General features: G+C 38.1%; 1 protein-coding gene across 1 annotated transcript; it reads right to left on the bottom strand.

Moving 5' to 3' along the window:
- Positions 1 to 164: 164 nt before the first annotated feature.
- Positions 165 to 15,533, bottom strand: LOC129062902 (lanosterol 14-alpha demethylase). The gene is made up of 10 exons (XM_054563928.1): positions 15,232 to 15,533; positions 13,347 to 13,445; positions 11,179 to 11,355; positions 9,670 to 9,796; positions 7,926 to 8,100; positions 5,491 to 5,610; positions 4,926 to 5,121; positions 2,538 to 2,633; positions 1,820 to 1,988; positions 165 to 423 (listed from the first exon to the last, which is right to left on the bottom strand). The coding sequence occupies exons 1-10, from the start codon at positions 15,400 to 15,402 to the stop codon at positions 245 to 247; spliced, it is 1,509 nt and encodes a 502-aa protein (XP_054419903.1). The 5' UTR covers positions 15,403 to 15,533; the 3' UTR covers positions 165 to 244.
- Positions 15,534 to 16,032: the final 499 nt, after the last annotated feature.

Genomic DNA, 16,032 nt, shown 5'->3' with positions numbered 1-16,032 from the left:
GCTTGATTTCCTTAATTAAAGCATATGTAGTAAATACCCATCAAAAAACTAGTAGGAAATGTCTGAAATGCCATTAGATTTTATGGAACCATTCAGTTAAGAAAATATAAAAATCGTTAAGCTGGCTCTTTTAAAGTTACACACTAAGAAAAGAGTACACAGAGTTGTTTCATAAATTTCATTCTCTTCAAATGCTTTTGCTGTTTACAGTGGTATTACATGTTTTAGTTCCTTGCAGCACTTTTCATTTTGATCTTCGTTTGTATCGGATAACTGGGTTTTCAGGGGTGTGAATCATGGTTGTGTAATTCACAGTGGGAAAATATCCATCAATGAGATCAAATTCATATAAACGAAGCATAGTGGACCAAATTGTCTTGATTTGCATATAAGCAAAATTCTCCCCAATACAACGATGACGCCCTGTAAAAAAAGTTTTCATAAGAATCAGCTGAAATTCCTTCTCACATCTTTTAGCCTGCAGTGATGAAATTTGTTTAGTTACAGTTTAGGTGAAGAACACATACACAGATACTATAATAAAAAGACATTCTTTTCACATAACAAGAATATAAATCGTTAATAAAAATCCCAGGAGATTTTCAACATGTTTTTAGGGGAAACAGCACTGGGTAATTATATAATGACTCCCAATCACTTTTTATTAAACTTAACATCTATCTAGGTCAAATATATGCAAGGTTTGAAATATATGATGCTAATCTAGTTTAGCAATGTACTAAAATATTCTTACCATCTCTCCCAAGAGAGCCCTAGTTAGTTAAAAGTCTACATAAACCTTCCAATCAATGCCATTACAAATGATAGTGGAATAAAAAGTAATTTAATAAACCCAAAATGGAAACACATACTGAGATCAAAATTTGAAAGGTCATAATACAGATAAAAGATGACAAGCTAATTCTAAAGTCATTATGGAAATACAAAGGACCTAGGATATCCAAAGCAATCCTGAAAAAATGCAAGTTGGAGCACTTAAACTGACTTCAAGTCTGACTTCACTACTAAAGGTACAACTGTGATATTGTTAATTTGTAATATATTTGGTATTCCTCACAGTTGTTCCTTGGAACCTCTTAAGTGAAAAGAGGTGACTTTTGGAATGCCCCTCAGGAAGGAGTGAGAGGCACTGGAGGTTGAATTAATCACAAATAACCCATGATTTAATCAATCATGCCTACGTGATGAAACCTCCACAAAACTCCTTAAAACACAAGTGGTGTCCCGAGAGCTCCCAGGCGGGTGACACGTGCAGGTGCAGGCGGGGGGCGGGGGGGCCACTCCCAGAGAGGCCCTGGAAGCTTGCGCCCCTCCTCCATACCTTGTCCTAAGCATCCCTTTCTTCCATCAGGCAATTCCTGATTTGTATCTCCAGTCTAGTAAGTAAACTTTTCAAAGTTCTGTGACCCATTCTAACAACTTATGGAATCTCAAGGAGGGGACTGAGAGAATCTCTGATTTATAACCAGTTGGTCAGAAAAACAGGTAACTACTGGACTTGCAATTGGTATCTGAAGTGGAGGGAGGGGAGCAGTCTTGTGGGACTGAGCCTTTAACCGACGGGGTCTGTGCTAACCCCGGGGAAAGAATGTCAGAACTGGACTGAATTGTAGGAATGCAGACAGTGTCTGGAGAGAATTGGTATGGGGAAAATCCCCACATTATTTTGCAAAAGTGTCCCTATTAGGAAAGGGAAAGATATCTGTAAATAAAATTCACATGGATTATTTTTGTTTGTTCTGATAATATCTGACAATCTCTTCTCAGAATATTTCAAGTGTAAATATATTCATCTTACCAGCTCCAAATGGCACATAGGCAAACTTCTCTCCAGATGCTGGATTGTCCCCCAAGTAGCGATCAGGCTTAAAGTCTAGACGTTCACTCCAAGAGTCTTTAAGTCTTTGATTGACAGTGGGAGAAACACACACCTGATGTCCTGGAGGAATGGTATACCCTGCCACAACCTACAAATGAAAGCAAAACATTTCACTGATTTTAAAATATTCTACCAAATAATCAGATCATTGTGAATAAAGCATTAATATACCAGATATACGTATGTTTAAAAACTAGATGACAGGCCAGCAAAAAATTATTTAACTCAAGATGATTTCCAAAGGTTCCAAAATTGGGCTACAAGCCTATACACAAACAAAAAATCATAATGCCTCAGAGGTTGGGGGCAGGGGGGGAGGAGGGAATTTCAAGGAGTCTTTCATAATCTCATTTTTTACACTTTCATAGTTAAAACTTTTTTACAGCAAAATGTACTTTTAAAAATAAGGAAAAAATGTTATTTTCACTTGAAAACTCCAAATTTAAATAAAAATGCAGGGAGCAGATTAGCTGGTATACTGTCCACAATTATGTGAAAATAGATGCTTAGAATGTGTAAAATAAGGTAGAAGTGATTATTATTTCACTTTTTTAGTTTCAAAAATTCTTTCTGGAAATCACTTTTCTGATAAATTAAAATAGGGGCACGGAAGGGGCGATGTGACCAAGAGACGCACCTGAGGAGTTTTGACCATTCTCATCATGGTCATTACAGGAGGCCGGAGCCTTAATGTTTCTTTTATACAGCGATCAAGTAAATTCAGATCCTTGAGCTAAAGAGAGAAAACATTTCCTGAGTTTTACAAATATTTAACATCCTTCAACAATATTTTAACTTAAATATTATTTTATAAATTAAATTTTATTTAGTTAATTTTAAGTTAAAATTATTTTTTCTGGGCTATTACAGAATAGCTTATATTCTGAGTAGAAGTGCAGAGGTTGCTGGTTCAAGGTAGCTGGGGTTATGCTGTTCTATTACTGTCCAAGGTCAACAAGGAAAAGTGGGCAGGATAACAGGAAGAGAGGTGATCACACTGAAGAATGGGACAGTAAGGACCTACAAAAATTCATCTAAAAAATAAAAATAACAGCAAAAATCATCAATATCTGCTTTTTAAAAACCTGTATACAAATGTTTAGAGCAGAATTATTGCTAATAGCCAAAAGGCAGGAACAACCTAAATGTCTGTCAACTGTTGAATGGTATATCCATATGATGGGATATTACTGGGCAATAAAAAAGGCTGACATACTCATACATACTACAACATGGATTAACCTTGAAAACATGCTAAGTGAAAAATTCCAGTCACAAAATACCACGTATTGTGTGAATGTGATCATTTATACAAAATGTCCAAAAAAGGCAAATCCACAGAAAAACAGTGAAATATATATGAATTAAGCTATTATTTTAAAAGTTAAATCAGAAATGAAAGAGGAGACATTACTACTGATCTTACAGAAATAAAAAGTATTATAAGAAAATACTATAACAATTGTATGCCAACAAATTAGTTAATCTACATAAAATGGATAAATTCCTAGAAAGACGAACTACCAAAACTGACTCAGAAACAGAACATATGGGTAAGCCTGTAACAAGTTAAAGACACTGAAGTAGTAATCAAAAAACTTCCCACAAAGAAAAACAGACATAAATGACTTCTGAGGGGCAATCTATTAGACATGTAAGAAAGAATTACCACCAAGCCTTCTAAAACTCTTCCAAAAAATAAAAGAGAAGGGAACACTTCCAAACTCATGAGAATATTGGTATTACTGATACCAAAACCTATCAAAGACATCACATTAAAACTACAGATCAATATTCCTTATAAACATAGATGCAAAAATCCTCAACAAAATACTAGCAAACCAAACCCAGCATTAGGACATTTCAGGGAGGACTATGGGGAATTTTCAAAAAAACAAGCTAGTCAGATTAAGCTACAGTACACAGAAAACTCAAAATTGTCCCCTTTATTTTTTATATTCCTTTTTTTTTTTTTTCACTCACACCCACCCCCTACTCTTTGGTAACCATCAGCTTGCTTTCTTATCTATGGGTCTGTTTGTTTTGTTTATTCACTTGTTTTTTCAGATTCCACATATAAGTGAAATCATACAGTAGTTGTCTTTTTCTGTCTTATTTCACTTAGCATAATATCCTCTGGGCCCATCAAATACCCTCTTGTCACAAATATAAGACTTCACTTTTTTATTGCTGAGTAATTTTGGGGGGGGGTGGGGGTGTGGGGGTGTGGGTGGGTGGGTGGGTGGGTGTGTGTGTGTGTGTGTGTGTGTGTGTGTGACATCGTCTTTATCCATTTATATATTGATAGGTACCTAAGTTGCTCCCATATCTTGGCTATTATAAATAATGTTCTAGTAAACATAGGGTGCAGTATCTTTTTGAATTAGTGTTTTCGTTTTCTTCAAATAAATGCCCAGAAGTGGTACTGTTGAGTGATATGGCAGTTCTATTTTTAATTTTTTAAAGAATCCTCATATTGATTTCCACAGTGGCTAGGCCAGTTTATAATCCCACCAATAGGGATTATAAATCCCTATTGAGGGTTCCCTTTCCCCACAGCCTCACCAGCACTTATTTGTTGATTTCTTGATACTAGCCATTCTGGCAGGTATGAGTTGGTATATCTATCATTATGGGTTTGATTTGCATTTCCCTGATGTTAGTGATGCTAAACATCGTTTCATATGTCTGCTGGCCATCTGTATGTCCTCTCTGGAGAAATGTCTACCCAGGTCCTTGACCTGTATTTGAATCAGATTGCTTGGGTTTTTTTTTCCGTGTTAAGTTGTATGAATTCCTTACAAATTTTGGGTATTAACCCTTTATTGGATATATCATTTGCAAATATCTTCTGCCATTCAGTAGCTTGTCTTTTCGTTTTATTAAGCGTTTCCTTAGCTGTGCAAAAATTTTTTTGTTTGATGTACCATGTTTATTTTTGCTTTAGTTACTCAAATTGCCCCCTTTTAAAATTTAGACACAAACACTCAAATAAGGCAGCAATGTAAATGAAATTCCAACAAACCTGGTCATATGTTAAAGGAGGCAGATTCTCTCCACAGACTGTTTTCTGTTCTACATAACATTTTTCTTGAAGTGTCTTGTCTCTGGCCAAAAAGAAGCCCATCCAGGCACTCGTGGTTGAGGACGTGTGCTGCCCGGCCAAGAGCAGCCCGATAAGCATGCCGGCTATTTCGTCATCTGTCAGGGGACACCCATCCCTATGGAATGAGCCACACGCACAGGTTTAACCTTTTGGCAGATACATTTCATGCCTCAACCTTTAAATAAAGGGTCATAATGAATTAAAGTTTCAGGCATAACACTCTCTTGCATTTGCCCATCAAGGAAGAGACAACCCGATAGAAAACATGATTTTGAACACAAAAGACTTCATTGCAGTTTCCTAGCCAACTCTTCGCCATGCCCTGTCCCTGGGATGCCAGTACGGTACAGGATCCCAGGAATTTATGTCTCGTCCACTTAAAAAGTCCAAATGTCACAGTTACTAATTTTGTCAGCATCATTTAGCTATGTTTTAATGTGTAATCTCCTGCTTCAGCTTAGTATGTGATCTGAACAGCTCTTACTTGTAAGTAGAATCTAGTAATGTTTGGAGGATGTCATCAATTTTTCCTTCTGACTGTCTGCGTTTCTGGATTGCCTTATAAAAAATACTCTTGATCTCCCGATGAGCTCTGTCTCTGCGTCTGTAATTCAAAGATGAAAATAACTTCAAAAATAAAGCAATGCTTTCTGGCATCAAATTCCTTTTGAAAATAACCAGGTCTTTGCTTAAAGCAACCTTACTTAACTAACTTTAACGACTCTAAAATAACCGACAAAACTCAGAAGCAACAGGAAAAAAAGACACCATGAAAATCACATATTTTTAGGAATAGAGTCTCTCTAGAGTCTCTCAGGACAAAAACTATGTTTTAGCATATAGGTCCCTGATCCTTAACACAGTGCCTGTGATCTAACCAAAGGTCTAAAACGAGATTTGAATGACTCTTCCTTTAGAGCCAGTTTAACAGAGAGTAGTATATTCTTTTTAGGTTAACATAAAATTCCAATTTTAATTAATTCTTGAAGCAGATGGAGAGTCACTCTGGTTCTATAGGATCTAGGATGTGAAGAAGCCTAGGATTTATTTCGGATTATTTAAATATAAGATTTAGTTATTTATTTTTTAAAGATTAGCCTTTTTTTTTTTTTTAAGATGTTATTTCTTTATTTTTAGACAGAGGGGAAGGGAGGGAGAAAGAAAGGGAGAGAAACATAAATGTGTGGTTGCCTCTCACACGTCCCCCATGGGGACCTGGCCTGCAACCCAGGCATGTGTCCTGACTGGGAAGTGAACCAACGATCCTTTGGTTCACAGGCCGGCGCTCAATCCACTGAGCCACACCAGCCAGGGCTAAATCTAAGATTTAGGATATGACTGCAGCATACAGGACTTAATTCTACTTTTCATTTTCTGAGACATTAGTATTTAAAAATACTAATAGAGTCAGAAAACAAACCTCAACTCCCAAAATTTTACCTTTAAAAGAGGGTGCTCCCTAGGTAATGGGTACTGTGTTTTACATTAATTACGCACTTGGACCTCCTGCGAGGTAAAAGCTATCATCCTCTCTTCAAAGAGAGCCGCGTGCGATCACATAGCCAGCGTGCAATGGAGCCCAAATTTAAAACCAGGCACTCTTGACTACCTTGCCACCCTCTTAATCAAGCCTTCTAATAAAAAATTCCTGTCCTGCTTCATTTTTAAGACTGTTACTGTGGATAAAATGGGCAGAAGGGAAGAAAATGTTGAAGTTTAACAGTATGAACACAACAGAGCCAGGAAAATGTAAGGCCTGTTTAAAAAATGAATGGACCAATTTGGTTGAATCAGCTGCATCAAGCTAAGACAGAGACTGGGCTGGAAAGAGTGGTAAAGGGCCTATCACACCAAGCTCAGGAGTTTCTGACCCCACCCAGGAGATAAGGAAGGTGGAAACAGGCTCCATGCACATCTACGGAGAACCTACTCTAGGCCCAGGGCTGTGCTGGATATTTTAACATAATATGGGTGAAAGCATTTGGAAAACTGTAAAGCTCCCTACAAATGTAAAGTATCATGAATTCCAAAGAACTCAAGACCCTCACCTCGCTCTCCCTTTTAATCCCACCCCTCCTCATTCTGTAAGGACATGGAAGTGGCAGACACAAAAGGAAAAGTAACAGCTTAACTCCTCTCCATCTCTCATCCCAACAGAAAAGAATCAACGAAGGTACAGAAAGCCTACATATTAATATACAAGGCACTAAGCTACACATCAAGTTCTATGAGCAATATTTCTGAGATGATCCTTTCCATTTAGGTAATCAAACTACAGCTGACAAGGAGACAAAGAGAAAATTTTAAAATGCATTAATACTTCAAACAAACAAAAAAGTTATAATATACTACAAAATAGTCAAATGCTCTCAAATGAGTATTTATAGGGCCCTATCACTTTTTGGTAGTTTAGAGACTTTTCTGAGTACAAAGAATATGTGAGCATGTCATTAAAATATTAGAACAGATAGACAACAAATTATCTTTTTAATAAGCTGAAACCTTAAATGAGTTCACTATATAAAGAAAATCTGTCTTGAATTCTCATAAAAGAATGGGGGGGGGGCTCATAATCTCCCTAAATCTATTTGCTTAATATTTAATTTTTTTTATTTTTCAATTACAGTTGGTATTCAATATTACATTAGTTTCAGGTATACAGCATAATCTTGAGACATTTGTATACCTTACCAAGTGATCCCCCAGTTAAGCCTAGTACCCAGCTGGCACCATATGTAATTATTACATTTTGACTATATTCCCTATATTATACTACGTAACCCCTGTAACTATTTTGTAACTGCCAATTTGCACTTCAATTGTTTAATGTTTAATTTCTAACTCTGCTCACACAAAGCATACCAACACTATAGTAATTATACAAAGTTAAATCACCAAAGGTAGTGTCTTTATCCATACCTGAAACTAGGCAAAGGGAGCCAACCCGGCAATAGCCAAGCTGCATGGCTAAAACCTCCATCCAAATCTGCATACAGTTGTGCCACCTTCTCATTGAGTTGACTTCTGATTTCCTTGCCATGTAAACAATGGCTAGCTGTTAAAATTATGAGCTCCGAAAGAGCTTCAAACAAATCTAGAGGGGGGAAAGGTCATTCTCATTAACATTGCCAATTATTTTGAAATGTTCTGTTTTGTTAGAGATATAAAATTGTGAATGAAAAGAAAGAATGAAAACTTAACTCATTCTTTCCAACAAGGCCCTATTCATACCATCTAAAAAAGCTTATAGACAGATATGTGACTACTCTACCCAGCAAAACAAAGAGAGACAAGTCAGCAAATGATGGAAAGAAAGCACCCCTACCCCCACCCCTCTGGATAGCCAAAATCTATGCCACAAAGGCATCTCTAAACCTCACTCATAAGTCTTGCACCTTCAAAGGATAAAGATAAAAATGAATATGGCTGTCTCAGTCCAAAGTCAGAGTATAACAAAAGCAACAAAAAGGTTGGTTATTTAGTGCAGATGAGGACGATCAAGAGGTGCTTCCCAAGGAATAGCAGTCTAAAAACTGAAGAAGGGGTTATTTCCCAGGTCTAAAGTGGAAAGGTCAGAACTAAGAATTGAAGTCTTGACCACATATATAAAACTGTAACTAATAATTAGTTCATATAACCCAACACAGGGGCAGATTCATCAGGCAGGCATCATTTGGACGACATTTAAGTCATAAAATTTATCCAATCAGTACCATGTTCTTTAATTCCACGTTCACCAAATGAAATTCCAATTATCATCTGGCTATCCAGTTAGATTCACCAACAAAATGAAGTTCAGCAAATATTCTGGTATTCTTGGTGCTATGATTATGTCTCACTTGTATTCATTAACTTAGCATTCTTGTATACATCAGCTTCTTGTATGGTTAGAAATAGATCACATCAACCTCAGGTCTATTTTTTTTAAATCAAGTTTTTGGACCTTTTATAGAACTGAAGCCCAGACCCAGAACATGGTGACCTATACAGAGGTCTCATGGCCCCATTGGAAGATGCTGCCTCCTGCCATGAGTATGACAATTGTTTCTGGAGGCAACACTTACTGCAGTCCAATATAAAGACTGGATTCCCAGAAATAACCAAACATTGAGAACACTGTATAATGCAAGAATGCTTATAATACATTTTAAAAGATTTCTTCTGGAAAGGGCTAAAATCAAACTTTTGGTAAAGGCAAAGTAAGCTTATGTATTTAAATTTACTTTTTTAATAGAATTAATCACTCCCATATGACATTAGATAAATAAGGTGTTGCATATATAATTAATTCACTTAGACTTTTACTTTTACCCCATTGAGGGTAAAAAAAAATTATTTTATTTAGCTTAAAATGAACTTGCAAAAGTTTTACATTGTTTATTTAAAACTAATCATAAATCATTTTATATTATTTGTACAAATGAGCTGAATAATATACATGCTAATTAATCCATTTTAAGGTTTTGCTAGTGAGCAGCAAAAATCACTTCCTCTCAGGTTTTTTTAACTCCATGTTAACCGTAGCATGTTCTCTCCATTAATATAAGGTGGTTTTTCATTGTTATAGTTTGTTTTTTACACACACATACACGTATCCTTACATTTCTAGCTACAGAAAAGTAGAAATATTAGGACAAGTGCAAAACCAAAACATTTTGCTTACTTTTTTCTCCACTTTCTCCCCAACTTCGAAAGTATTCCTTTGTTTCATTTTCAATTATAGAAACATGCTGTCTAAAGTGGGCTATATTAAGGCCAGTTTTTAGTATTTTCTTCTGCTCCAAGAAAACCTTAAAGAAATTAAAGGCAAACAACATTAAAACAATTTTGTTTTATCACAAGATCCAAGATCCATTTGGAGCTCTGGTCAGGTAGCTCAGCTGGTTATAGAGCATCTACCCAATATGCCAAGGTTGCAGGTTTGATCCCCAGTCAGGGGACATACAAGAACCAACCAGTGAATGCATACATAAGCACAAGAACAAATCAATGTCTGTCTCTCTCTCTCAAATAAATACAATTTTTTTTTAATTTAAAAAAGATCAATTTGGGTTATAACTGTAACATTCAAAAGAAAATAATCTCAAAAAATTGAAAATAAAAATAGCACAAGGATTTTTAAAAACTACATTAGATATGGGAAACTTAGAGCATTTATGCATGTACCTGAAGGAACATGCAGAAGACACCCATTACACAGGCCCGAGACAAATGATAAATTAGGAATCGCACTTCCTGGCTTCCTTCCTATACACCCTTTTCCGACTTCTGACTCTAAGGCTCCCTTTTTCTATTTTGGTATTGTCCAACCTTCCAACCCAACCCAGATGCCAGCGCAACCTCCCAAAGGTCCATTATGTTCCAATATTTTTATGTCCCTTCACATTTCTCCTGTTCTATTCCCAAACAAGTATCATTCCTCACTGACACTATCTTCCAGAAGTTTAATTAGAATATAATATAGTCTTAGTAAAATGGTTTTAACACTTGGGGGCATTTCTATTTTAAGACTGACAAGCTCTGTGAAAAAATGGATGTATCTGACCAGAGGATTTTTCTAAGGCTCTGGTTTTTGGCTTTGAGAAGAGCCACTCATTTCCCCACAACTCCCCCACCCCCAGAAACAACACTTACTGTCAACTCTCTTAACTTCTAGACACTAGGGTACCGGGTAGTGTGTGATGCGTTCATAGCCAGAGCCCACACCAAACAACTAGGCCAATTATCTGATTTTTGTTTTACATCAACTTGCAGCACTTTAATATTTGACTCTGGCAGGGAGAAGAAATCCCACAAACTTCTAAAGTCAAATATCTCTAGCTCAAAAGAGCTCTTATGCTGAAATTCAGGCAGGAGTGGGAAGGCAGGAGGCCCTATAATGGGATTTTCTTGTTACCCTTTCAAATCAGATCCTAGTAAGCTAAGTCATCATTGCTTCTATTTCTTTGTATAGGGCACACTTCAAAATTGCTTAGCCCATGCCAACCTCTATAAAACAAAATACCCATTGTTTGTCAGTTACTCATGGCTTTCCTTTTAATTGCCTCATGATTCTTAGATTTTTGAACCAAGAAATAAACTGTTTCTACATTTTAAATGTACACTGTTACACTACTGGCTATAACTATTACAGTACAGGTTGATCTTTCTTGAAGATAACAGTGTCACCTACTGCATTAGGCACATCGTAAGCAACGCCCTTCCCAAACACAGGTGTTGTCAGGCGACCGTAGACATCTTCTGCATTCAGATCTTCATTTTTACTATTAAAAAGCAGTGCAGCAGCGTCACTTCCCAGAAGGTAAGTAAATGTTTTGCCCACCATCGTAAAACTAAACACAGGTCCATACTAAAGAGAAAAAAGTACCCACACTGATGTTACCAAAAAATATGGAGCAGTAAGACATTAATATCTCAAATCACAAAACAAAATGTTGAAAATAAAAACATTCATAACCTTTAATGCAATTCTTCCCAGTCTTTGTCCAAATTTATAATTATGTTCATTCTTTTGCAAATAATATGTGAATAAAATCTTCTATTCTGCTTTTTTCATTGTTTATATTGAAAATATTTTCTATCTTATACAGACATTATAATGTTAATAATTAACTTTTCTTTCATAATTGGACATGGTGATGTGTCGAATTTTTTACTTATTATATACAATTCTGCAATGAATATCTTTGAGAATGGAGATTTTTTTCCCCCTTAGTTAAATTTACAGGAGTAGCTAAAGGATATGACCTTTCCTACAGTGCTTACTACGTGAAGACACCAGAAGTTTATTTAGCTATCAGTTTTACCACTATCTCACACCAACAGTGTGCTTTAGTTCCCCTCATCTATAAAACTGGATTAATAGCAAATACTTTACAGAACTGCCGTCAAGATTAAATAAACATATATGTTAGAGAATATTATATATGTTACAGTATATATACACTCATATATAATGTTATACATGTATATTATATATTAGAGAAAATATATATATATATTAGAGAGCCCTGGCCATAATAAAAATTATATGTGTTTCTTTCATTATTATTATTATTACTAAAAGCATAGAATTAGAAATCAAACCATATGTAAATCCTAGCTTGGCCACTAGCTAGCAGTGAGCTTAAGAACAATTATATGAACTGTTTCTCAGTTTCATCATCTATAAAATGAATATACCTGAAGGGATTTATTGGACTTCAGTGAGATGATCTATATAATGCACTAAATACTGATACTAAGTATTTTATAATTACTAGTATAAAAAGAAAAGAGAATATGATTATATAGCCATAAATAGGTTTGTATGTTTGAAATTTTAATTTATTTCTAAAGGGGACACAAAGTTATCCTCTTCAATAGAAAGGTAGGAAGATTCAGAAATTTATAAAAATAAAGATTTGAATTAGTCACTGTGGTGAGTGGGAAAAGTAAGCCAACCACAAGAACATTATTAGGATTGTTGAGCAGTGTTCAAAATTCATTTAAGGTAGGAACTAATGAAATTAGGAAGGAACTAATCTGATGCAAGGAAGGAGAAAATGACTAACAGGTTCCCTCCAGGGTTGGGGTTTTACCAGATAAACATAATGAAAAGATCCAGGGGCAAGGAAAATAAGGCACTGGCAAAAGTATGACTCAAACGATGGACCATGGTCCCAAAGTAGAAAAAGAAAGAAACTAAAGAAAGAAGGCTGAGAAACCAGGACAAAGTAAATGGGAACAATGGACTGGAAGATCTAATGAGGTCAAAGAATGGTTATAATGGAAGGAGTTGCATAGGCAAACCTGGAAAAGAAGTTGCAGTCTAAGAACAGGATCTCTACATTGATACTGTGGAGGTGAAACCGTTAAAAATGATGACAAGTTCAAAGTGGGAATGAGGAGTAAACGGCTGAAATGGTATGAGATAGCTCATTGGAGAGGGGGGCAAAGATCTGAGTGGCCATAGTGTTGTATGGGTCATTCAAGTAGAACTGAAGTTATAGAAGATGTGTATGTAGTGCAGGTTAGAAGGTTCCACAGATGCATGGCTAAAAAAAAACAAGGGTCAAGTAGTATTAATTTAAACTGTGATCAATGAAAACAAAATTTATGCCAGTGGTTTTAAACTGTAGTTGTCAGAAATATGTTTCCTCAGTGGTATCTAAGAGATCACCCCTAGGATGTGGAAGAAATTAAGAGGGTCTCCAAAGGCCCCTCCAGCTCTTAAGGAGCAGCTCCATTTTTCCTATCCCTGGGATAAACTTACTATCACAATTTTTTTCTTTAATGTTCTGCCATTTAAAAGTTTCAAAAGCACTACTTGTTTTTTCTCTAATTATTTGGAAGACTTACCTTCTCATATGCATTTTCTAGGAATTCAATTGGACTTTTCCCAAATGCTATGGCATGCCCAAGGAATGGAATCGGAGAGAAAATGTGCGGTGGACTTTTCTGCAAGAGAAAGCAAAAAACTTTCAGTTCACATTTTATTTAAGAGAGAAATCTAGCCCTAACGGTGTGGCTCATCTGTTTAGGCATCGGCCCACAAAGCAAAAGGTAGCAGGTTCAGTTCACGGTAGAAGCACATGCCTGCATTGTGGGTTCAGGCCCAGGATGGGGTGTGTACGAGAGGCAATTGATCAATGTTTCTCTTTCACATTGATGTTTTTCTCCCTCCCTTCCTCTCTAAGAATAAATAAATAAAATCTTTTAAAAAAAGAGAGAGAGAAAGAAATCCCATTGTTTCACAACCAAACAAATGGAAATATCTTGAGAGATATTTGGCTATCTGGATATTGGATATTATGGATACAGTACAGTTAAAAGAACAGAAACACAAAACATGGTATAAGATAAATGACTAGACAAACACAAAGACATTGTCATTATAAATGCTGAACACTATCCAGAATATGCCCATTACTATTACTGGTGGCTCTAGGCAACTTTCCTAATCATGAGTAGCACAAACAAACAAAAAAACCACCAGAAAAACATCAAACCATAGTTTCTTCACCACTTACTCCCATTACCACTCACAATTTTAGTCCCAGAATTTTGCCAAAAAAAGGTACAGAAAAAGACAAACAGTAACTTCAGGTACAGATGTAAGAGATATATGTAAAAGAAGTGACATTTTTCAGCAAACAATACATCTCATGCTTCTCTCACCACAAATGAACTAGATCTACTGATTTGAAAGACACAGCAGATCCACTCCATCAGGAACTCTTGGTCATTCAGTATAAAAAGTACTTTAGATGCCCCAAAATAAGACTTGCAAATTACAACATTAAGTCTCCTGGAAATCATTTTTGCAATGATTTAAAAGCATAAGACTCCTCAGATTTTTGGTGCTCTCAAATAGTAAGTAGCACTACAAACTCATTCTTCAGATTACAGTAGCAACAATAGCTAAAATACTAAATAGTATTTTACTAACAGTATTTTACTAAGTATTTAGTAAAAATACTAAAATACTAAATAGCAACAATAGCTTAAAATACTAAAGCTATCTTTATTTCCAAAGACAAATGCCACTTCCTCAAAAATCCCATGTGTAGGAAAAATGATACTAACTGCCTGTTACAGTTCAAATTAGCGTTGGCTGGTTAAGGATGCAGTTATCAAATAGATAAGTATAAAGCTAGGGATCAGTAAAGCCACTAAATTTGAGAAACTGCTTTTACTAGCATCATAGGAACGTCCCTACAGCACCCCAGTCACTCACACTTTACCAAACTGAACACATCCTCTTTCAATCCTGATATAAATAGCCATCAGGGGCAATGCCACAGCCCACAGGACACTGACCCACACGAGGGCAATCACCAAGATAATGGCCACCAAGGCCAGAGCTGCCAAATACCATCGCCACCTGGGCCCACCCCCCACCCCACCCCCGCTCCGGAGGCCCGCAATACCCTTATGACGCCCAGTCCGGCTACTAGAGCACTCACCACCACACCCATTAGGACCACCAGTTCCGCGGCCAGCAGAATCATTATCACAAATGCTGCTAACACGATTTCGACCAGAATGAGGCACGCGGCCACTGCCAGAATAAAGACCGTCACCACCAAGGCAAAAAGGGCCAGGACAGTGCGGCTACCCCTAGAACTCCTATGCGCCCGCCGCCAACGCCCAGGCGAGCACAGCCGCGGTCGCCGCTCCCGCTAGCCCTTCCGCCACCTGAGTCCCCGTGTCCCCCTCCCGGACCCCGCGGGGGTACACGTACCGCCCCGGCCGGCAGCGGGGCAAGGTGACCGATGGCCAGGCGAAGCAGGTAGACCAGGCTGAGCGTGAAGGCGCAGATCAGCAGCTTGGATAGGAGGCTGACGCCCGTCACCTGCTCCATCGCCTGCCCCAGCACCGACCCGCCCGCCTGCAGTAAGCCCAGCAACACCATCCTGGCCCCCGCCGCTTCGGTCTGCCTGAGACGCTGGAGGCCGAGGTCGCCACCGGTCCTCCGATTCGACTGAGCTGGAGAAGCCGGCAGATGGGTGTGCAGAGGCGGCCCCGGCCCCCAGGTCTCCCACTGAACCCAGCCCCACCCCCTACTCCCGGCTACCGCGAATACCACCTTGCGCGTCACAGAAAGGGGCGTGCCCTTCCGCTGGTCACGCCCCTATTGGGACTCTGTAACGCTGAGGTCTCCTTACGCCTGGCTAGAGGACCTGAAGAAGCAGGTTGCATCTACGGCATAAGTGATACACAGACGGAATAGAGCGTGTGCTTAAGAGGAGATCGCCCCTTGGGAATCGCGGGCCACCGGAGCCTGAGTGCCCTGGATGCGGGGAGCCAGAACATGACTCTGGAAGAGTGCGGCGGAGGGATTTCGGAACGAGGATTGCGCAAAGCCAGCAGATGGAGGCGCGCTCTGTGATTGCACCGCGGAAGCGTGAGGTGATCTCAGCCTACGGCGCGTCAGCGGGGCGGGTGGTTTGAGCGCCGCCCCCTGCCTGGGCACTGAGGCTACTGCCCCAGACCCAGCTCCAGTCAGTTCCTGAAGACTCCGAGAGACGGCCCTAAATAGGTG

Source organism: Pteronotus mesoamericanus, unplaced genomic scaffold (genome assembly GCF_021234165.1).
Source record: "Pteronotus mesoamericanus isolate MK-2021 breed Mesoamerican mustached bat unplaced genomic scaffold, CSHL_Meso_final scaffold_85, whole genome shotgun sequence".
Classification (NCBI taxonomy): domain Eukaryota; kingdom Metazoa; phylum Chordata; class Mammalia; order Chiroptera; family Mormoopidae; genus Pteronotus; species Pteronotus mesoamericanus.
Note: the sequence above shows the minus strand (reverse complement) of the source record. Positions and strands in the feature narration are given on the sequence as shown.